The following is a 23,363-nucleotide window of genomic DNA, read 5'->3' as shown; positions in this document are numbered from 1 at the left end:
GGGTTACATCCACAAACATTTAGATACCCCAATCTCAGCCTTCGAGGAGGATGAGCACTCCCCACGTGACTCATTCTTCTGTTTCCCCTTTTAGAAAGTTAAAATACAAGGAGGACAAGGTTTCTAGCCCCCCACTCCCGTCCCATTTAGTCGCCTTATACGACACGTGAGGAATGAGTGGAAAGTATTCTTTTTCCCTGATCCCCATATTTATATATATATATATATATATATATATATATATATATATATATATATATATATATATATATATATATATATATATATATATATGTATTTATTTTTTTTATTTTATTTTGCTTTGTCGCTGTCTCCCGCGTTAGCGAGGTATCGCAAGGAAACAGACGAAATAATGGCCCAACCCGCACACATACACATGTATATACATACATGTCCACACACGCACAATATACATACCTATACATCTCAATGTACACACATATATATATACACACACAGACATATACATATATACACATGTACATAATTCATACTGTCTGCCATTATTTGTTCCCATCGCCACCTCGCCACACATGGAATAACAATCCCCTCCCCCCTCATGTGTGCGAGGTAGCGCTAGGAAAGACACCAAAGGCCCCATTCGTTCACACTCAGTCTCTAGCTGTCATGTAATAATACACCGAAACCACAGCTCTCTTTCCACATCCAGGCCCCACGAACTTTGCATGGTTTACCCCAGACGCTTCACATGCCCTGGTTCAATCCATTGACAGCACGTCGACCCCGGTATACCGCATCGTTCCAATTCACCCTATTCCTTGCACGCCGTTCACCCTTCTGCATGTTCAGGCCCCGATCACTCAAAATCTTTTTTCACTCCATCTTTCCACCTCCAATTTGGTCTCCCACTTCTCCTCGTTCCCTCCACCTCCGACACATATATCCTCTTGGTCAATCTTTCCTCACTCATTCTCTCCATGTGACCAAACCATTTCAAAACACCCTCTTCTACTCTCTCAACCACACTCTTTTTATTTCCACACATCTCTCTTACCTTTACATTACTTACTCGATCAAACCACCTCACACCACATACTGTCCTCAAACATCTCATTTCCAGCACATCCACCCTCCTGCGCACAACTCTAACCATAGCCCACGCCTCGCAACCATACAACATTGTTGGAACCACTATTCCTTCAAACATAACCATTTTTGCTTTCTGAGATAATGTCTCGACTTCTACACATTCTTCAAGGCTCCCAGAACTTTCGCCCCCTCCCCCACCCTATGATTCACTTCAATTTCCATGGTTCCATCCGCTGCCAGATCCACTCCCAAATATCTAAAACACTTTACTTCCTCCAGTTTTCCTCCATTCAAACTTACCTCCCAATTGACTTGACCATCAACTCTACTGTACCTAATAACCTTGCTCTTTTTCACATTTACTCTTAACTTTCTTCTTTCACACACTTTACCAAACTCAGTCACCAGCTTCTGTAGTTTCTCACATGAATCAGCCACCAGCGCTGTATCATCAGCGAACAACAACTGACTCACTTCCCAAGCTCTCTCATCCACAACAGACTGCATACTTGCCCCTCTTTCCAAAACTCTTGCATTCACCTCCCTAACAACCCCATCCATAAACATATTAAACAACCATGGAGACATCACACACCCCTGCCGCAAACCTACATTCACTGAGAAACAATCACTTTCCTCTCTTCCTACACGTACACATGCCTTACATCCTCGATAAAAACTTTTCACTGCTTCTAACAACTTGCCTCCCACACCATATATTCTTAATAGCTTCCACAGAGCATCTTTATCAACTCTATCATATGCCTTCTCCAGATCCATAAATGCTACATACAAATCCATTTGCTTTTCTAAGTATTTCTCACATACATTCTTCAAAGCAAACACCTGATCCACACATCCTAAACCACTTCTTAAACCACACTGGTCTTCCCCAATCTGATGCTCTGTACATGCATTCGCCCTCTCAGTCAATACCCTCCCATACAATTTACCAGGAATACTCAACAAACTTATACCTCTGTAATTTGAGCACTCAATCCTATCCCCTTTGCCTTTGTACAATGGCACTATGCAAGCATTCCGCCAATCCTCAGGCACCTTACCATGAATCATATATACGTTAAATAACCTTATCAACCAGTCAACAATACATTCACCCCCTATTTTAATAAATTCCACTGCAATACCGTCCAAACCCGGTGCCTTGACGGCTTTCATCTTCCGCAAAGCTTTTACTACCTCTTCTCTGTTTACCAAATCATTTTCCCTAACCCTCTCACTTTGCACACCACCTCGACCAAAACACCCTATATCTGCCACTCTGTCATCAAACACATTCAACAAACCTTCAAAATACTCACTCCATCTCCTTCTCACATCACCACTACTTGTTATCACCTCTCCATTAGCCCCCTTCACTGAAGTTCCCATTTGTTCCCTTGTCTTACGCACTTTATTTACCTCCTTCCAAAACATCTTTTTATTCTCCCTAAAATCTAATGATACTCTCTCACCCCAACTCTCATTTGCCCTTTTTCACCTCTTGCACCTTTCTCTTGACCTCCTGTCTCTTTCTTTTATACATCTCCCACTCAATTGCATTTTTTCCCTGCAAAAATCGTCCAAATGCCTCTCTTTTCTCTTTCACTAATAATCTTACTTCTTCATCCCACAACTCACTACCCTTTCTAATCAACCCACCTCCCACGCTTTTCATGCCACAAACATCTTTTGCACAAGCCATCACTGCTTCCCTAAATACATCCCATTCCTCTCTCACTCCCCTTACCTCCTTTGTTCTCACCTTTTTCATTCTGTACTCAGTCTCTCCTGGTACTTCCTAACACAAGTCTACTTCCCAAGCTTACTTACTCTCACCACCCTCTTCACCCTAACATTCTCTCTCCCTTTCTGAAAACCCATACAAATCTTCACCTTCGCCTCGACAAGATAATGATCAAACATCCCTCCAGTTGCACCTCTCAGTACATTAACATCGAAAAGTCTCCCTTTCGCGCGCCTGTCAATTAACACGTAATCCAATAACGCTCTCTGGCCATCTCTCCTACATACATACGTATACTTATGTATATCTCGCTTTTCTAAACCATGTATTCCCAATCACCAGTCCTTTTTTAGCACATAAATCTACAAGCTCTTCACCATTTCCATTTACAACACTGAACACTCCATGTATACCAATTATTCCCTCAACTGCCACATTACTCACCTTTGCATTCAAATCACCCATGACTATAACCCGGTCTTATGCATCAAAACCACTAACACACTCATTCAGCTGCTCCCAAAACACTTGCCTCTCATGATCTTCCTTCTCATGCCCAGGTGCATATGCACTAATAATCACCCATCTCTCTCCATCAACTTTCAGTTTTACCCATATTAATCTAGAATTTAATTTCTTACTTTCTATCACATACTCCCACAATTCCTGTTTCATATATATATATTTATATATATATATATATATATATATATATATATATATATATATATATATATATATATATATATATATATATATATATATATATATATATATATATATGTGTGTGTGTGTGTGTGTGTGTGTGTGTGTATAAAACACTATATCACTGAATTTTTTCCTTTTTTTGGTCCTTTTGATCCTACAAATGGCAAAAGTCCCAAAGAAATGTATTCAATCTTTAAATGGCAAGAAATTCAGCGTTGATTGACTTAGAAGATTAATGGTTGAAATTAATCAAGTTTAGTGAGTTTTAGGGTGTCAAAAAGTGAGTAAATTTCTTGGGACACCCTGTATATACATTCATCACCATATGTACATATACATACACATAGACAGACATATACATGTATACACACGCACATATCAATTCTTGTTTGTCTTTATCCATTTCTTGCGCTACCCCGCCTCACGGGAAACAGCATCGCTAACACCTGCTTCAGCGAGGCAGCACCAGGAAAAGAGACAAAGGCCACATTCGTTCACAGTCAGTCTCTAGCTGTCACATATAATGCACCAAAACCACAGCTTCCTATCCAATCCAGGCCCCACAAACCTTTCCTTGGCTTACCCCAAATGTTTCGCATGCCCTTGTTCAGTCCATTGAAAGCACGTCGACTTCGGTATACAACATCGTTCCAATTCACTCTATTCCTTACACTCATCTCAGTCTATTGCATTTTCAGGCCACGATCGCTGAAAATCCTTTCATTCTATCCTTCCACTCCTAATTTGAATTCCCGTTTCTCCTTATTCCCTCTACCTCTGACACATATATCCTCTATGTCAACCTTTCCTCACTCATTCTCTTCACATGTCCTAACCATTTCAACACACCTGCTTCTCCTCTGTCACCCACACTCCCTTTATTTCCTTACACATCTTTTACCCTTTCATGATTACTTCATCAAACACCCTCACACCACATATTTTCCTCAAACATTTCATTTCCAACACAACCACCCTCCTCTGTACAACTCTCTCTGTAGCGCATGCCTCGCAAGCATATGATATTGTTGAAATTACCATTCCTTCAAACATACCCATTTTTGCTCTCCGAGATAACGTTCTCACTTTCCACACATTCTTCATCTCTCCTTGAAACTTCGCCCCCTCCCCTACCCTGTGACTCACTTCCGCTTCAATGGTTCCGACCCCCGCTAAGTCCACTCCCAGTTATCTAAAACAGATCACTTCTTCCGATTTTTCTCAATGGGGAAATCACACACCCCTGCCGCAGACCGACTTTCACTGGGAATCAGTCACTTTCCTTTCTTCCTACTCCTACATATGCCTTACATCCTTAATAAAATCTTTTCAGTGCTTCTAGCAGCTTTCCTCCCACACTATACCCTCTTAAGGCTTTCAGCAAAGAAAGTCTATCAACCCTATCAAATGCTTTCTATAGTTCCATAAATGCTACATAAAAATCCATCTGTTTTTCTAAGTATTTCTCACGTACATTCTTTAAAGCAAACACTTGATCCACACATCCTCTACCACTTCTGAAACCACACTGCTCTTCCCCAATCTGATGCTCTGTACATGCCTTTAAACTCTCAATCAATATCCTCCCATACAATTTCCCAGGAATACTCAATAAACTTATGTCTATAGCTTGAACACTCACCTTTATCCCCTTTATCACCATGCATGCATTCCGCCAATCTTCAGGTACCTCGCCGTGATTCATATATACAATGAGTATCCTCACCAACCAATCAACATTACACTCAAATGCAATACCATCCAAATCGCCGCATTCCCGGATTTCATCTTCCGTAATGCTTTCACTACCTCTTCTTTCTTAACCAAACCGCTTTCCCTGACCCTCTTACTTCGCACACCGGCCCGAGAAAAACACCTTACAATTACCACTCAATCGTTAAACACATTCAACAAATATTTGAAATACTCTACCCCTATCTCATTTCATCACTACCTGGTATCACTTATTCCCTTGCCCCTTCAACGATGTTCCCATTTGTTTTCTTGTCTTCCGCACGTCATTTGCCTCCTTCCAAGACATCTTTTTATTCTAATGATACTCTCTCACCCCAACTCTTACTTGCCCTCCTTTTCAACCACCATTGCACTTTTCTCTTGACCTCCTTGCACTTCATCATTCTCAGTATCGTCCAAACGCCTCTCTTATCTCTTCACTAACAACTTTACATCCCACCACTCAGTACCCTTTCTAATCTGCCTACCTCCCACCTTTCTCATGCCACATCCATCTTTTGCACATGCCATCACTGCCTCCCTAAATATAACCTATTCCTCACCCACTCCCTTCACGTCATTTACTCTCACCTTTTGTCATTCTACACAAGATCGTTTTTGGTACTTACTCACACAAGTTTCCTTTCCAAGCTCTCTCACTCTCACCATTCTCTTCTCCCCAACAATTTTTCTTCATTTTTGAAAACCTTTACAAACCTTCACCCTCACACCAAAAGATAGTGATCAGACATCTCTCCAGCTGCTTCTCACAGCACATCAACAACCAAAAGTCTCTCTTTAACACGCCTATCCATTCCACGTAATCTAATAATACCCTTTGACATCTCTCTGGACTCACGTACGTATACTTATGTATATCTCTCTTTTTTACCTAGATATTCCTAATCACTAGCCTTTTTTCAGCACAGAGATTCACGAGGTCTTTACTATTTCCATTCAAAACACTGAATACATAGTGTACACTTTTATACCCTCAACTGCCACTGTTATCCACTTTCGTATTTAAATCACCCATCACTAATACCCAGTCTCGTGCATCAAATCTGCTGACACACTCACTCAGATGCTCCCAAAACACTTGCCTCTCATGATCTTTATCCTCATGACCAGGTGCATAAACACCAGTAATCACCAATCTTTCTCCATCCACTTTCAGTTTCACCCACATCAATCTAGAATTTACTTCCATACACTCTATCACATACTCTCACAACTCCTGCTTCAAGAGTAGCGCTACTCCTTATATAGCTCTTGTCCTCTCACCAACCCTGACTTTACTCCGAAGACTTTTCCGGAAGATTCTTCTCGTTTAGCCTTGAGGTTCGTTTCACTCAGAGCCAGAAACGTACTGCCTATCCCTCGTTTCTTCTCAATTTGGTTACAACTACGCACATTTAGACATTCCAATCTGAACCTTCGAGGAGGATGAGCACTCCTCCCTTGACTTCTTGTTTCCACTTTCAGAAATGGAAAGACAAGAAGAATTAAAGAACATTTGAGTGGAACATTGATACTTGAATAAAACCAGTCCTCTCCATTACACACATGAATAAACTGCATAAATGATGTGTTAGTTTGCCATATCATATTAACAGACGAGTCGTCCACAACATCTCGTAGGCTTTGGTAAGGCTCCGGGATGTGTCTCACGGCCAGGAGAGACATGAGGTTGCCGGCGTAGCTCCGTGTTAACACCAGCGTCGTCATCATCCAAACCCCCAACACCAGCCGCTCCCACCGCCAGATGGCCAGGAACACACAGTCTGTAAGGATTCATACAAAAATATAATCACCAATTTCTACACCTTGTCTCTTAAGCTTACCTTTAACCTTGCTCCAGATAGGGCCGTTCCAGCAAGCGTTACTCTCAGCTTTCAAGTTTTTACTTTCACAGATCAAAACACATCGCCTTATCCTCTAATCTAATCCAATCCTTTCACTGATATTGCCGTAATCTTACGTTCTTCCAATTTCAGAATCCTTTCTGCGTCACCTGTCTAATTATTCCTACTAGAAACATGTATGGTTCCGAGCCTGGGATATTAGGAACGTTCAGAAGAGAGTGGATGTACCGGAAATTAAATTTAGAAAAATATGTGGCAAGAAGAGTGTCCATCTAGTACGTATAGTTGAGAGAACAGAGAGGGTTATGCTGAGGTGTTGTGTACATCTAGAGAGGATGAATGAGGAAAGTGTGAAAATGAGAATATATGGGTCAAGAGTGGAGCTGACGAGGACAAAGGGGGAGACCAAATTGGAAATGGTAGTTAAGAGGGACCAATGGTGTCCGTGCATTTCACATAATTCATAAAGAATGGATGCAAATGAATCAGGCCTTTTCCTCAGTTTTCTAAACTACCAAGTCAACGCGGAAAACAGTAAACAAATGTAGGAGTAAGTGACCTTGGAAAGGAGACTTGTGTGAGGAAGGACCAGGAGACATTAAGTGCAGAATGGAACAAGGTGAGAGCAAACGACGTAAGGGGAATGAAAGAGGAATGGGATGTATTTAGGGAAGCAGTGATGGCTTGCACAAGATGCCTGTGGCATGAGAAAGGTGGGAGGTGGGCAGATTAGAAAGGGTAGTGAGTGGTGAGATGAAGAAATAAGATTGTTAGTGAAAGAAGAGAGAGAGGCTTTTCCACGATTTTTGCAGGAAAATGGTGCAAATGCAAGGTGAGAGGCATAAAAGAAGGAAGCAAGAGGTCAAGAGAACGGTGCAAAAGGTGAAAAAAAGGCAAATGTGAGTTGGGGTGAGAGAGTATCATTGAATTTTAGGAAAAATAAAAAGTTTTGGAATGAGGTAAATAAAGTGCGTAAGATAAGGTAATAACAAGTAGAAGAGAAAAAAAGGGGAGATGGACTGAGTATTTTGAAGGTTTGTTGAATGTGTTTGATGACAGAGTGGCATATATAGGATGTTTTGGCCGAGAAAGTGTGCAACGTGAAAGGATCAGGGAAAATAATTTGGTCAAAAGAGAAGAGGTACTGAAAGCTTTCCGGATGATGAAAACAGTTAAAGCGGCGGGTTTGGATGGCATTGCAGGGGAATTTATATAAAAAAAGGAATGCATGTGTTGTTGACTGGTTGCTAAGGTCTTCTACCTTTCTCTTGACCTCCTGCCTCCTTCTTTTATACATCTCCTAGTCATTTGCATCGTTTCCCTGCAAAAATCGTCCAAATGCCTCTCTCTTCTCTTCCACTGATTATCTTACTTGTTCATCCCATCGCTCTATATATATATATATATATATATATATATATATATATATATATATATATATATATATATATATATATATATATATATATATATATATATATATATATATATATATATATATATATATTTTTTTTTTTTTTTTTCATACCATTCGCCATCTCCCGCGATAGTGAGGTAGCGTTAAGAACAGAGGACTGGGCCTTTGAGGGAATACCCTCACCTGGCCCCCTTCTCTGTTCCTTCTTTTGGAAAAAAAAAAAAAAAAAAAAAAAAAAAAACGAGAGGGGAGGATTTCCAGCCCCCCGCTCCCTTCCCTTTTAGTCGCCTTCTACGACACGCAGGGAATACGTGGGAAGTATTCTTTCTCCCCTATCCCCAGGGATATATATATATATATATATATATATATATATATATATATATATATATATATATATATATATATATATACATATATATGGATGGAAACATGGAAGCGGAAGTGGATCATAGGGTGGGGGAGGGGGCGAAAATTCTGGGGGCCTTGAAGAATGTGTGGAAGTCGAGAACATTATCTCGGAAAGCAAAAATGGGTATGTTTGAAGGAATAGTGGTTCCAACAATGTTGTATGGTTGCGAGGCGTGGGCTATGGATAGAGTTGTGCGCAGGAGGATGGATGTGCTGGAAATGAGATGTTTGAGGACAATGTGTGGTGTGAGGTGGTTTGATCGAGTGAGTAACGTAAGGGTAAGAGAGATGTGTGGAAATAAAAAGAGCGTGGTTGAGAAGATTAGTATGGGTTTTCAGAAAAGAAGAGTGAATGTTGGGGTGAAGAAGGTGGTGAGAGTAAGTGAGCTTGGGAAGGAGACCTGTGTGGGGAAGTACCAGGAGAGACTGTGTACAGAATGGAAAAAGGTGAGAACAATGGAAGTAAGGGGAGTGGGGGAGGAATGGGATGTATTTAGGGAATCAGTGAAGGATTGCGCAAAAGATGCTTGTGGCATGAGAAGAGTGGGAGGTGGGCTGTTTAGAAAGGGTAGTGAGTGGTGGGATGAAGAAGTAAGAGTATTAGTGAAAGAGAAGAGAGAGGCATTTGGACGATTTTTGAAGGGAAAAAATGCAATTGAGTGGGAGAAGTATAAAAGAAAGAGACAGGAGGTCAAGAGAAAGGTGCAAGAGGTGAAAAAAAGGGCAAATGAGAGTTGGGGTGAGAGACTATCAGTAAATTTTAGGGAGAATAAAAAGATGTTCTGGAATGCTTGCATAGTGCCATTGTACAAAGGCAAAGGGGATAAAGGTGAGAGCTCAAATTAGAGAGGTATAAGTCTGTTGAGTATTCCTGGGAAATTATATGGGAGGGTACTGATGAGAGGGAGAAGGCATGTATAGAGAATCAGATTGGTGAAGAGCAGTGTGGTTTCAGAAGTAGTAGAGGATGTGTGGATCAGGTGTTTGCTTTGAAGAATGTATGTGAAAAATACCTAGAAAAGCAAAGGGATTTGTATGTAGCATTTATGGATCTGAGACGGCATATGATAGAGTTCATAGAGATACTCTGTGGAAGCTATTGAGAATGTATGGTGTGGAAGGCAAGTTGTTAGAAGCAAAGTTTCTATCGAGGATGTAAGGCATGTATACGAGTAGGAAGAGAGGAAAGTGATTGGTTCTCAGTGAATATCGGTTTGCGGCATGGTCTCCATGGTTGTTTAATTCGTTTATGAATGGGGTTGTTAAGAAGGTCAATGCAGGAGTTTTGGAGAGAGGGGCAAGTATGTAGTCTGTTGTGGATAAGAGAGCTTGGGAAGTGAGTCAGTTGTTCGCTGATGCTGCAGCACTGGTGGCTGATTCGTGTGATAAATTGCAGAAGCTGGTGACTGAGTTTGGTAAAGTGTGTGGAAGATGAAAGCTGAAAGTAATTGTGAATAAGAGCTAGGATATTAGGTACAGTAGGGTTGAGGGACAAGTCAATTGAGAGGTAAGTTTCAATAGAGAAAGACTGGAAGAAGTGAAGAGTTTTAGATATCTTGGAGTGGACTTGGCAACGGATTGAACCTTGGAAGCGAAGGTGAGTCATAGGATGGGGAGGGGGCGAAAGTTCTGGCAATGGTTGAAAAATGTGTTGGAATCGAGAACGTTATGTGGGAAGTCAAAAATGAGTATATTTGAAAGAATAGTGGTTCTGACAATGTTATATGGTTGCGAGGCGTGGGCTATAGATAGAGTTGTGAAGAGGAGGGTGAATGTGGTGAAAATGAGATGTTTCAGGACAATATGTGGTGTGGGGTAGTTTGATCGAGTAAGTAAAGAAAGGAAAAGTAATATGTGTGGTAATAAAAAGAGTGTGGTTGAGAGAGCAGAAGAGGGTGTTTTGAAATGGTTTGGTCACATGGTGAGAATGAGTGAGGAATGATTGAAAAAGATGATATATGCGTCAGAGATAGAGGGAACGAGATGAAGTGGGAGACCAAATTGGAGGTGGAAAGATGGAGTGAAAAAAGATTTTGAGTGATCAGGGCGAAACATGCAGGAGGATGAAGGGCGTGCAAGGAATAGAGTGAATTTGAACGATGTGGTATACCGGGGTCGACGTGCTGTCAATGGATTGAACCAGGGCATGTGAAGCGTCTGGGGTAAACCATGCAAAGTTCGTTGGGCCTGGATGTGGAAAGGGAGCTATAGTTTCGATGCATTATACATGACAGCTAGAGAATGAGTGCTACCTAGAGCACATGCGAGGGGAAGGAGGTGTCATTTCATGTGTGGCGGGGTGGCGAAAGGAATGAATAAATGGAGACAATATCAAATATGTACAAGTGTATATATGCATATGTCTGTGTGTGTATATATATGTATACATTGAGATGTATAGGTATGTATATGGGCGTGTGTGCGTGTGTATGTATATACATGAGTATATGGGTGGGATAGGCCATTCTTTTTTCTGTTTCCTTGCGCTACTTCGCAAACGCGGGAGACAGCGACATGGTACAGTAAAAAAAAAAATATATATACATATATATATATATATATATATATATATATATATATATATATATATATATATATATATATATATATATATATATATATATATATATATATATATATATATATATATATATATAAAGGCAGACAGTATGAATTATGTACATGAGTATGTATGTATATGTCTGTGTAAGTATACACATGCACATGTTGACATGTATAGGTATGTATATTTGCGTGTGTGGACGTGTATGTATATACATGTGTATGTGGGTGGGTTGGGCCATTCTTTAGTCTGTTTCCTTGCGCTATCTCGATAACGTGGGGGACAGCGACCAAGTAAATTAAATAAATAAGTAATATATATATATATATATATATATATATATATATATATATATATATATATATATATATATATATATATATATATATATATGTATATATATATATATATGTTTCCTTGCGCTACCTCGCAACCGCGGGAGACAACGACGAGGTAAAAAAAAAAAAAAAAAAAAAAAAAAAAAATATATATATATATATATATATATATATATATATTTTTTTTTTTTTTTATACTTTGTCGCTGTCTCCCGCGTTTGCGAGGTAGCGCAAGGAAACAGACGAAAGAAATGGCCCAACCCACCCCCCCATACACATGTACATACACACGTCCACACACGCAAATATACATACCTACACAGCTTTCCATGGTTCACCCCAGACGCTTCACATGCACCGATTCAATCCACTGACAGCACGTCAACCCCTGTATACCACATCGCTCCAATTCACTCTATTCCTTGCCCTCCTTTCACCCTCCTGCATGTTCAGGCCCCGATCACACAAAATCCTTTTCACTCCATCTTTCCACCTCCAATTTGGTCTCCCTCTTCTCCTCGTTCCCTCCACCTCCGACACATACATCCTCTTGGTCAATCTTTCCTCACTCATTCTCTCCATGTGCCCAAACCATTTCAAAACACCCTCTTCTGCTCTCTCAACCACGCTCTTTTTATTTCCACACATCTCTCTTACCCTTACGTTACTTACTCGATCAAACCACCTCACACCACACATTTTCCTCAAAAATCTCATTTCCAGCACGTCCATCCTCCTGCGCACAACTCTATCCATAGCCCACGCCTCGCAACCATACAACATTGTTGGAACCACTATTCCTTCAAACATACCCATTTTTGCTTTCCGAGATAATGTTCTCGACTTCCACACATTTTTCAAGGCTCCCAAAATTTTCGCCCCCTCCCCCACCCTATGATACACTTCCGCTTCCATGGTTCCATCCGCTGAGAGATCCACTCCCAGATATCTAAAACACTTCACTTCCTCCAGTTTTTCTCCATTCAAACTCACCTCCCAATTGACTTGACCCTCAACCCTACTGTACCTAATAACCTTGCTCTTATTCACATTTACTCTTAACTTTCTTCTTCCACACACTTTACCAAACTCAGTCACCAGCTTCTGCAGTTTCTGACATGAATCAGCCACCAGCGCTGTATCATCAGCGAACAACAACTGACTCACTTCCCAAGCTCTCTCATCCCCAACAGACTTCATACTTGCCCCTCTTTCCAAAACTCTTGCATTTACCTCCCTAACAACCCCATCCATAAACAAATTAAACAACCATGGAGACATCACACACCCCTGCCGCAAACCTACATTCACTGAGAACCAATCACTTTCCTCTCTTCCTACACGTACACATGCCTTACATCCTCGATAAAAACTTTTCACTGCTTCTAACAACTTGCCTCCCACACCATATATTCTTAATACCTTCCGCAGAGCATCTCTATCAACTCTATCATATGCCTTCTCCAGATCCATAGATGCTACATACAAATCCATTTGCTTTTCTAAGTATTTCTCACATACATTCTTCAAAGCAAACACCTGATCCACACATCCTCTACCACTTCTGAAACCGCACTGCTCTTCCCCAATCTGATGCTCTGTACATGCCTTCACCCTCTCAATCAATACCCTCCCATATAATTTACCAGGAATACTCAACAAACTTATACCTCTGTAATTTGAGCACTCACTCTTATCCCCTTTGCCTTTGTACAATGGCACTATGCACGCATTCCGCCAATCCTCAGGCACCTCACCATGAGTCATACATACATTAAATAACCTTACCAACCAGTCAACAATACAGTCACCCCCTTTTTTAATAAATTCCACTGCAATACCATCCAAACCTACTGCCTTGCCGGCTTTCATCTTCCGCAAAGCTTTTACTACCTCTTCTCTGTTTACCAAATCATTTTCCCTAACCCTCTCACCTTGCACACCACCTCGACCAAAACACCCTATATCTGCCACTCTGTCATGAGACACATTCAACAAACCTTCAAAATACTCATTCCATCTCCTTCTCACATCACCACTACTTGTTATCACCTCCCCATTTACGCCCTTCACTGAAGTTCCCATTTGCTCCCTTGTCTTACACACCCTATTTACCTCCCTCCAGAACATCTTTTTATTCTCCCTAAAATTTACTGATAGTCTCTCACCCCAACTCTCATTTGCCCTTTTTTTCACCTCTTGCACCTTTCTCTTGACCTCCTGTCTCTTTCTTTTATACTTCTCCCACTCAATTGCATTTTTTCCCTTCAAAAATCGTCCAAATGCCTCTCTCTTCTCTTTCACTAATACTCTTACTTCTTCATCCCACCACTCACTACCCTTTCTAAACAGCCCACCTCCCACTCTTCTCATGCCACAAGCATCTTTTGCGCAATCCATCACTGATTCCCTAAATACATCCCATTCCTCCCCCACTCCCCTTACTTCCATTGTTCTCACCTTTTTCCATTCTGTACACAGTCTCTCCAGATACTTCTTCACACAGGTCTCCTTCCCAAGCTCACTTACTCTCACCAACTTCTTCACCCCAACATTCACTCTTCTTTTCTGAAAACCCATACTAATCTTCACCTTAGCCTCCACAAGATAATGATCAGACATCCCTCCAGTTGCACCTCCCAGCACATTGACATCCAAAAGTCTCTCTTTCGCACGCCTGTCAATTAACACGTAATATATATATATATATATATATATATATATATATATATATATATATATATATATATATATATATATATATATATATATATATATATATATATATATATATATATATATATATATATTTATTTATATATATATATATATATATATATATATATATATTATTTATTTATTTATTACACTTTGTCGCTGTCTCCCGCGTTTGCGAGGTAGCGCAAGGAAACAGACGAAAGAAATGGCCAAACCCCCCCCCCCATACACATGTATATACATACGTCCACACACGCAAATATACATACCTACACAGCTTTCCATGGTTTACCCCAGACGCTTCACATGCCGTGCTTCAATCCACTGACAGCACGTCAACCCCGGTATACCACATCGGTCCAATTCACTCTATTCCTTGCCCTCCTTTCACCCTCCTGCATGTTCAGGCCCCGATCACACCAAATCTTTTTCACTCCATCTTTCCACCTCCAATTTGGTCTCCCTCTTCTACTCGTTCCCTCCACCTCCGACACATATATCCTCTTGGTCAATCTTTCCTCACTCATCCTCTCCATGTGCCCAAACCACTTCAAAACACCCTCTTCTGCTCTATCAACCACGCTGTTTTTATTTCCACACATCTCTCTTACCCTTACGTTACTCACTCGATCAAACCACCTCACACCACACATTGTCCTCAAACATCTCATTTCCAGCACATCCATCCTCCTGCGCACAACTCTATCCATAGCCCACGCCTCCCAACCATACAACATTGTTGGAACCACTATTCCTTCAAACATACCCATTTTTGCTTTCCGAGATAATGTTCTCGACTTCCACACATTCTTCAAGGCCCCCAGGATTTTCGCCCCCTCCCCCACCCTATGATCCACTTCCGCTTCCATGGTTCCATCCGCTGCCAGATCCACTCCCAGATATCTAAAACACTTCACTTCCTCCAGTTTTTCTCCATTCAAACTCACCTCCCAATTGACTTGACCCTCAACCCTACTGTACCTAATAACCTTGCTCTTATTCACATTTACTCTTAACTTTCTTCTTCCACACACTTTTCCAAACTCAGTCACCAGCTTCTGCAGTTTCTCACATGAATCAGCCACCAGTGCTGTATCATCAGCGAACAACAACTGACTCACTTCCCAAGCTCTCTCATCCCCAACAGACTTCAACCTTGCCCCTCTTTCCAAAACTCTTGCATTTACCTCCCTAACAACCCCATCCACAAACAAATTAAACAACCATGGAGACATCACACACCCCTGCCGCAAACCTACATTCACTGAGAACCAATCACTTTCCTCTCTTCCTACACGTACACATGCCTTACATCCTCGATAAAAACTTTTCACTGCTTCTAACAACTTTCCTCTCACACCATATATTCTTAATACTTTCCACAGAGCATCTCTATCAACTCTATCATATGCCTTCTCCAGATCCATATATATATATATATATATATATATATATATATATATATATATATATATATATATATATATATATATATATATATATATATATATATATATATATATATTATCCCTGGGGATAGGGGTGAAAGAATACTTCCCACGTATTCCTCGCGTGTCGTAGAAAGCGACTAGAGGGGACGGGAGCGGGGGGCCGGAAATCCTCCCCTCCTTGTATTAACTTTCTAAAATGGGAAACAGAAGAAGGAGTCACGCGGGGAGTGATCATCCTCCTCGAAGGCTCAGAGTGGGGTGCCTAAATGTGTGTGGATGTAACCAAGATGTGAAAAAAGGAGAGATAGGTAGTATGTTTGAGGAAAGGAACCTGGATGTTTTGGCTCTGAGTGAAACGAAGCTCAAGGGTAAAGGGGAAGAGTGGTTTGGAAATGTCTGGGGAGTGAAGTCAGGGGTTAGTGAGAGGACAAGAGCAAGGGAAGGAGTAGCAATACTCCTGAAACAGGAGTTGTGGGAGTATGTGATAGAATGTAAGAAAGTAAATTCTCGATTAATATGGGTAAAATTGAAAGTTGATGGAGAGAGGTGGGTGATTATTGGTGCATATGCACCTGGGCATGAGAAGAAAGATCATGAGAGGCAAGTGTTTTGGGAGCAGCTGAATGAGTGTGTTAGCGGTTTTGATGCACGAGACCGGGTTATAGTGATGGGTGATTTGAATGCAAAGGTGAGTAATGTGGCAGTTGAGGGAATAATTGGTATGCATGGGGTGTTCAGTGTTGTAAATGGAAATGGTGAAGAGCTTGTAGATTTATGTGCTGAAAAAGGACTGATGATTGGGAATACCTGGTTTAAAAAGCGAGATATAAATAAGTATACTTATGTAAGTAGGAGAGATGGCCAGAGAGCGTTATTGGATTACGTGTTAATTGACAGGCGTGCGAAAGAGAGACTTTTGGATGTTAATGTGCTGAGAGGTGCAACTGGAGGGATGTCTGATCATTATCTTGTGGAGGCTAAGGTGAAGATTAGTATGGGTTTTCAGAAAAGAGGAGTGAATGTTGGGGTGAAGAAGGTGGTGAGAGTAAGTGAGCTTGGGAAGGAGACCTGTGTGGGGAAGTACCAGGAGAGACTGTGTACAGAATGGAAAAAGGTGAGAACAATGGAAGTAAGGGGAGTGGGGGAGGAATGGGATGTATTTAGGGAATCAGTGATGGATTGCACAAAAGATGCTTGTGGCATGAGAAGAGTGGGAGGTGGGCTGTTTAGAAAAGGTAGTGAGTGGTGGGATGAAGAAGTAAGAGTATTAGTGAAAGAGAAGAGAGAGGCATTTGGACGATTTTTGCAGGGAAAAAATGCAATTGAGTGGGAGAAGTATAAAAGAAAGAGACAGGAGGTCAAGAGAAAGGTGCAAGAGGTGAAAAAAAGGGCAAATGAGAGTTGGGGTGAGAGACTATCAGTAAATTTTAGGGAGAATAAAAAGATGTTCTGGAAGGAGGTAAATAGGGTGCGTAAGACAAGGGAGCAAATGGGAACTTCAGTGAAGGGCGTAAATGGGGAGGTGATAACAAGTAGTGGTGATGTGAGAAGGAGATGGAATGAGTATTTTGAAGGTTTGTTGAATGTGTCTGATGACAGAGTGGCAGATATAGGGTGTTTTGGTCGAGGTGGTGTGCAAAGTGAGAGGGTTAGGGAAAATGATTTGGTAAACAGAGAAGAGGTAGTAAAAGCTTTGCGGAAGATGAAAGCCGGCAAGGCAGCAGGTTTGGATGGTATTGCAGTGGAATTTATTAAAAAAGGGGGTGACTGTATTGTTGACTGGTTGGTAAGGTTATTTAATGTATGTATGACTCATGGTGAGGTGCCTGAGGATTGGCGGAATGCGTGCATAGTGCCATTGTACAAAGGCAAAGGGGATAAGAGTGAGTGCTCAAATTACAGAGGTATAAGTTTGTTGAGTATTCCTGGTAAATTATATGGGAGGGTATTGATTGAGAGGGTGAAGGCATGTACAGAGCATCAGATTGGGGAAGAGCAGTGCGGTTTCAGAAGTGGTAGAGGATGTGTGGATCAGGTGTTTGCTTTGAAGAATGTATGTGAGAAATACTTAGAAAAGCAAATGGATTTTTATGTAGCATTTATGGATCAGGTGTTTGCTTTGAAGACTGTATGTGAGAAATACTTAGAAAAGGAAATGGATTTGTATGTAGCATTTATGGATCTGGAGAAGGCATATGATAGAGTTGATAGAGATGCTCTGTGGAAGGTATTAAGAATATATGGTGTGGGAGGCAAGTTGTTAGAAGCAGTGAAAAGTTTTTATCGAGGATGTAAGGCATGTGTACGTGTAGGAAGAGAGGAAAGTGATTGGTTCTCAGTGAATGTAGGTTTGCGGCAGGGGTCTGTGATGTCTCCATGGTTGTTTAATTTGTTTATGGATGGGGTTGTTAGGGAGGTAAATGCAAGAGTCCTGGAAAGAGGGGCAAGTATGAAGTCTGTTGGGGATGAGAGAGCTTGGGAAGTGAGTCAGTTGTTGTTCGCTGATGATACAGCGCTGGTGGCTGATTCATGTGAGAAACTGCAGAAGCTGGTGACTGAGTTTGGCAAAGTGTGTGAAAGAAGAAAGTTAAGAGTAAATGTGAATAAGAGCAAGGTTATTAGGTACAGTAGGGTTGAGGATCAAGTCAATTGGGAGGTAAGCTTGAATGGAGAAAAACTGGAGGAAGTAAAGTGTTTTAGATATCTGGGAGTGGATCTGGCAGCGGATGGAACCATGGAAGCGGAAGTGGATCATAGGGTGGGGGAGGGGGCGAAAACTTTGGGAGCCTTGAAAAATGTGTGGAAGTCGAGAACATTATCTCGGAAAGCAAAAATGGGTATGTTTGAAGGAATAGTGGTTCCAACAATGTTGTATGGTTGCGAGGCGTGGGCTATGGATAGAGTTGTGCGCAGGAGGATGGATGTGCTGGAAATGAGATGTTTTAGGACAATGTGTGGTGTGAGGTGGTTTGATCGAGTAAGTAACGTAAGGGTAAGAGAGATGTGTGGAAATAAAAAGAGCGTGGTTGAGAGAGCAGAAGAGGGTGTTTTCAAATGGTTTGGGCACATGGAGAGAATGAGTGAGGAAAGATTGACCAAGAGGATATATGTGTCGGAGGTGGAGGGAACGAGGAGAAGAGGGAGACCAAATTGGAGGTGGAAAGATGGAGTGAAAAAGATTTTGTGTGATCGGGGCCTGAACATGCAGGAGGGTGAAAGGAGGGCAAGGAATAGAGTGAATTGGAGCGATGTGGTATACCGGGGTTGACGTGCTGTCAGTGGATTGAATCAAGGCATGTGAAGCGTCTGGGGTAAACCATGGAAAGCTGTGTAGGTATGTATATTTGCGTGTGTGGACGTGTGTATGTACATGTGTATGGGGGGGGGGGGTTGGGCCATTTCTTTCGTCTGTTTCCTTGCGCTACCTCGCAGGCGCGGGAGACGGCGACAAAGTATAAAAAAAAAAAAAAAATATATATATATATATATATATATATATATATATATATATATATATATATATATATATATATATATATATATATATATATATATATATATATATATATATATATATATATATATACACTTTACCAAACCTCGATAAAAACTTTTCACTGCTTCTAACAACTTGCCTCCCACACAATATATTCTTAATACCTTCCACAGAGTATCTCTTCTGCTCTCTCAACCACGCTCTTTTTATTTCCACACATCTCTCTTACCATTACGTTACTCACTCGATCAAACCACCTCACACCACACATTGTCCTCAAACATCTCATTTCTAGCACATCCACCCTTCTGCGCACAACTCTATCCATAGCCCACGCCTCGCAACCATACAACATTGTTGGAACCACTATTCCTTCAAACATACCCATTGTTGCTTTCCGAGATAATGTTCACGACTTCTACACATTCTTCAAGGCTCCCAGGATTTTCGCCCCCTCCCCCACCCTATGATACACTTCCGCTTCCATGGTTCCATCCGCTGCCAGATCCACTCCCAGATATCTAAAACACTTTACTTCCTCCAGTTTTTCTCCATTCAAGCTTACCTCCCAATTGACTTGATCCTCAACCCTACTGTACCTAATAACCTTGCTCTTATTCACATTTACTCTTAACTTTCTTCTTTCACACACTTTGCCAAACTCAGTCACCAGCTTCTGCAGTTTCTCACATGAATCAGCCACCAGCGCTGTATCATCAGCGAACAACAACTGACTCACTTCCCAAGCTCTCTCATCCCCAACAGACTTCATACTTGCCCCTCTTTCCAAGACTCTTGCATTCACCTCCCTAACAACCCCATCCATAAACATATTAAACTACCATGGAGACATCACACACCCCTGCCGCAAACCTACATTCACTGAGAACCAATCACTTTCCTCTCTTCCTACACGTACAAATGCCTTACAACCTCGATAAAAACTTTTCACTGCTTCTAACAACTTGCCTCCCACACCATATATTCTTAATACCTTCCACAGAGCATCTCTATCGACTCTATCATATGCCTTCTCCAGATCCATAAATGCTACATACAAATCCATTTGCTTTTCTAAGTATTTCTCACATACAGTCTTCAAAGCAAACACCTGATCCACACATCCTCTACCACTTCTGAAACCACACTGCTCTTCCCCAGTCTGATGCTCTGTACATGCCTTTACCCTCTCAATCAATACCCTACCCTATAATTTACCAAGAATACTCAACAAACTTATACCTCTGAAATTTGAGCACTCACTCTTATCCCCTTTGCCTTGTACAATGGCACTATGCACGCATTCCGCCAATCCTCAGGCACCTCACCATGAGTCATACATACATTAAATAACCTTACCAACCAGTCAATAATATAGTCACCCCCAATTTTAATAAATTCCACTGCAATACCATCCAAACCTGCTGCCTTGCCGGCTTTCATCTTCTGCAAAGCTTTTACTACCTTTTCTCTTTTTACCAAATCATTTTCCCTAACCCTCTCACTTTGCACACCACCTCCACCAAAACACCCTATATATGCCACTCTATCATCAAACATATTCAACAAAACCTTCAAAATACTCACTCCATCTCTTTCTCACATCACCACTACTTGTTATCACCTCCCCATTTGCGTCCTTCACTGAAGTTCCCATTTGCTCCCTTGCCTTACGCACTTTATTTACCGCCTTCCAGAACATCTTTTTATTCTCCCTAAAATTTAATGATACTCTCTCACCTCAACTCTCATTTGCCCTCTTTTTCACCTCTTGCACCTTTCTCTTGACCTCCTGTCTCTTTCTTTTATACATCTCCCACTCAATTGCATTTTTCCCCTGCAAAAATCGTCCAAATGCCTCTCTTTTCTCTTTCACTAATAATCTTACTTCTTCATCCCACCACTCAATACCCTTTCTAATCAACCCACCTCCCACTCTTCTCATGCCACAAGCATCTTTTGCGCAATCCATCACTGATTCCCTAGATACATCTCATTCCTCCCCCACTCCCCTTACTTCCATTGTTCTCACCTTTTTCCATTCTGTACTCAGTCTCTCCTGGTACTTCCTCACACAAGTCTCCTTCCCAAGCTCACTTACTCTCACCACCGTCCTCACCCCAACATTCACTCTTCTTTTCTGAAAACCCATACAAATCTTCACCTTAGCCTCGACAAGATAATGATCAGACATCCCTCCAGTTGCACCTCTCAGCACATTAACATCCAAAAGTCTCTCTTTCGCGCGTAATCCAATAACGCTCTCTGGCCATCTCTCCTACTTACATACGTATACTTATGTATATCTCGCTTTTTAAACCAGGTAATCCCAATCATCAGTCCTTTTTCAGCACATAAATCTACAAGCTCTTCACCATTTCCATTTACAACACTGAACACCCCATGTATACCAATTATTCCTTCAACTGCCACATTACTCACCTTTGCATTCAAATCACCCATCACTATAACCCGGTCTCGTCCATCAAAACCACTAACACACTCATTCAGCTGCTCCCAAAACACTTGCCTCTCATTATCTTTCTTCTCATTCCCAGGTGCATCTGCACCAATAATCACCCATCTCTCTCCATCAACTTTCAGTTTTACCCATATTAATCGAGAATTTACTTTCTTACATTCTATCACATACTCCCACAACTCCTGTTTCAGGGGTACTGCTACTCCTTCCCTTGCTCTTGTCCTCTCACTAACCCCTGCCTTTACTCCCAAGACATTCCCATACCACTTGAGCTTCGTTTCCCTCAGAGCCAAAACATCCAGGTTCCTTTCCTCAAACATACTACCTATCTCTCCTTTTTTCACATCTTGGTTACATCCACACACATTTAGACACCCCAGTCTGAGCCTTCGAGGGGGATGAGCACTCCCCGCGTGACTCCTTCTTCTGTTTCCCATTTTAGAAAGTTAAAAAAATACAAGGAGGTAAGTATATATATATCCCTAGGGATAGGGGAGAGAGAATACTTCCTACGCATTCCTAACGTGTCGTAGAAGGCGACTAAAGGGGACGGGAGCATGGGGCTAGAAATCCTCCCCTCTTCGTATTTTAACTTTCTAAATGGGGAAACAGAAGATGCAGTCACGCGTTCACACGTTGAGTGCTCATCCTCCTCGAAGGCTCACATTGAGGTGTCTAAATGTGCGTGGATGTAACCAAGATGAGGAAAATGGAGAGATAGGTAGTATGTTTGATGAAAGGAACTTGGATGTTTTGGCTTTGGGTGAAACGAAGCTCAAGTGTAAAGAGAAAGAGTGGTTTCAGAACGTCTTTGCAGTGTAGTTAGGGGTTAGTAAGAGGACAAGAGCAAGGGAAGGAGTAGCACTACTCCTGAAACAGGAGTGGTGGGAATATGTGATAGAGTGCAAGAAAGTAAACTCTAGATTGATCAGGGTAAAACTGAAAGTGGATGGAGAAAGATGAGTGATTATTTGTGCATATGCACTTGGGCATGAGAAAAAGGATCATGAGAGGCAAGTGTTTTGGGAGCAGCTCGACGGCTCAGACATGGATGTTAGAATGTTGGTGGATGTAACTAGATTAAAAGAAAGGAGAGATAGGTAATATGTTTGAGGAAATGTACGTGGATATTCTGTCTCTGAGTAAAAGAAAAAAAATGCTCAAGGGTAAAGTGGAAGAATTCTACTTTATGTTGATAGCTCCAGTCACGGACAAATGTTTACGTCAAGGCCTAGCCTTAATTGAAACATAGAGGGAATTATGAAAAGGGAGAGAAAAGACAAAGGATTGTATTTACGAAGTGAAGTGAAAGGAAGTGAAAGACCTGTCTTTTGAACTCCGCGAGGTCATAGTTATTGGGAA

The 23,363-nt window shown here is 41.3% G+C and overlaps 1 protein-coding gene across 1 annotated transcript in view; it reads right to left on the bottom strand.

The window, feature by feature from the left end:
* The window catches only part of LOC139756951 (probable glutamate receptor), a 103,018-nt gene that overhangs the window by 62,262 nt on the left and 17,393 nt on the right, over positions 1-23,363 (bottom strand). The window contains 1 exon segment of the mRNA XM_071676895.1: positions 6,827-7,044. Within this exon segment, the coding sequence (XP_071532996.1) occupies positions 6,827-7,044 (218 nt within the window).

The sequence above is a fragment of the Panulirus ornatus genome, chromosome 23 (assembly GCF_036320965.1).
Source record: "Panulirus ornatus isolate Po-2019 chromosome 23, ASM3632096v1, whole genome shotgun sequence".
In the NCBI taxonomy this organism is placed as follows: domain Eukaryota; kingdom Metazoa; phylum Arthropoda; class Malacostraca; order Decapoda; family Palinuridae; genus Panulirus; species Panulirus ornatus.
Note: the sequence above shows the minus strand (reverse complement) of the source record. Positions and strands in the feature narration are given on the sequence as shown.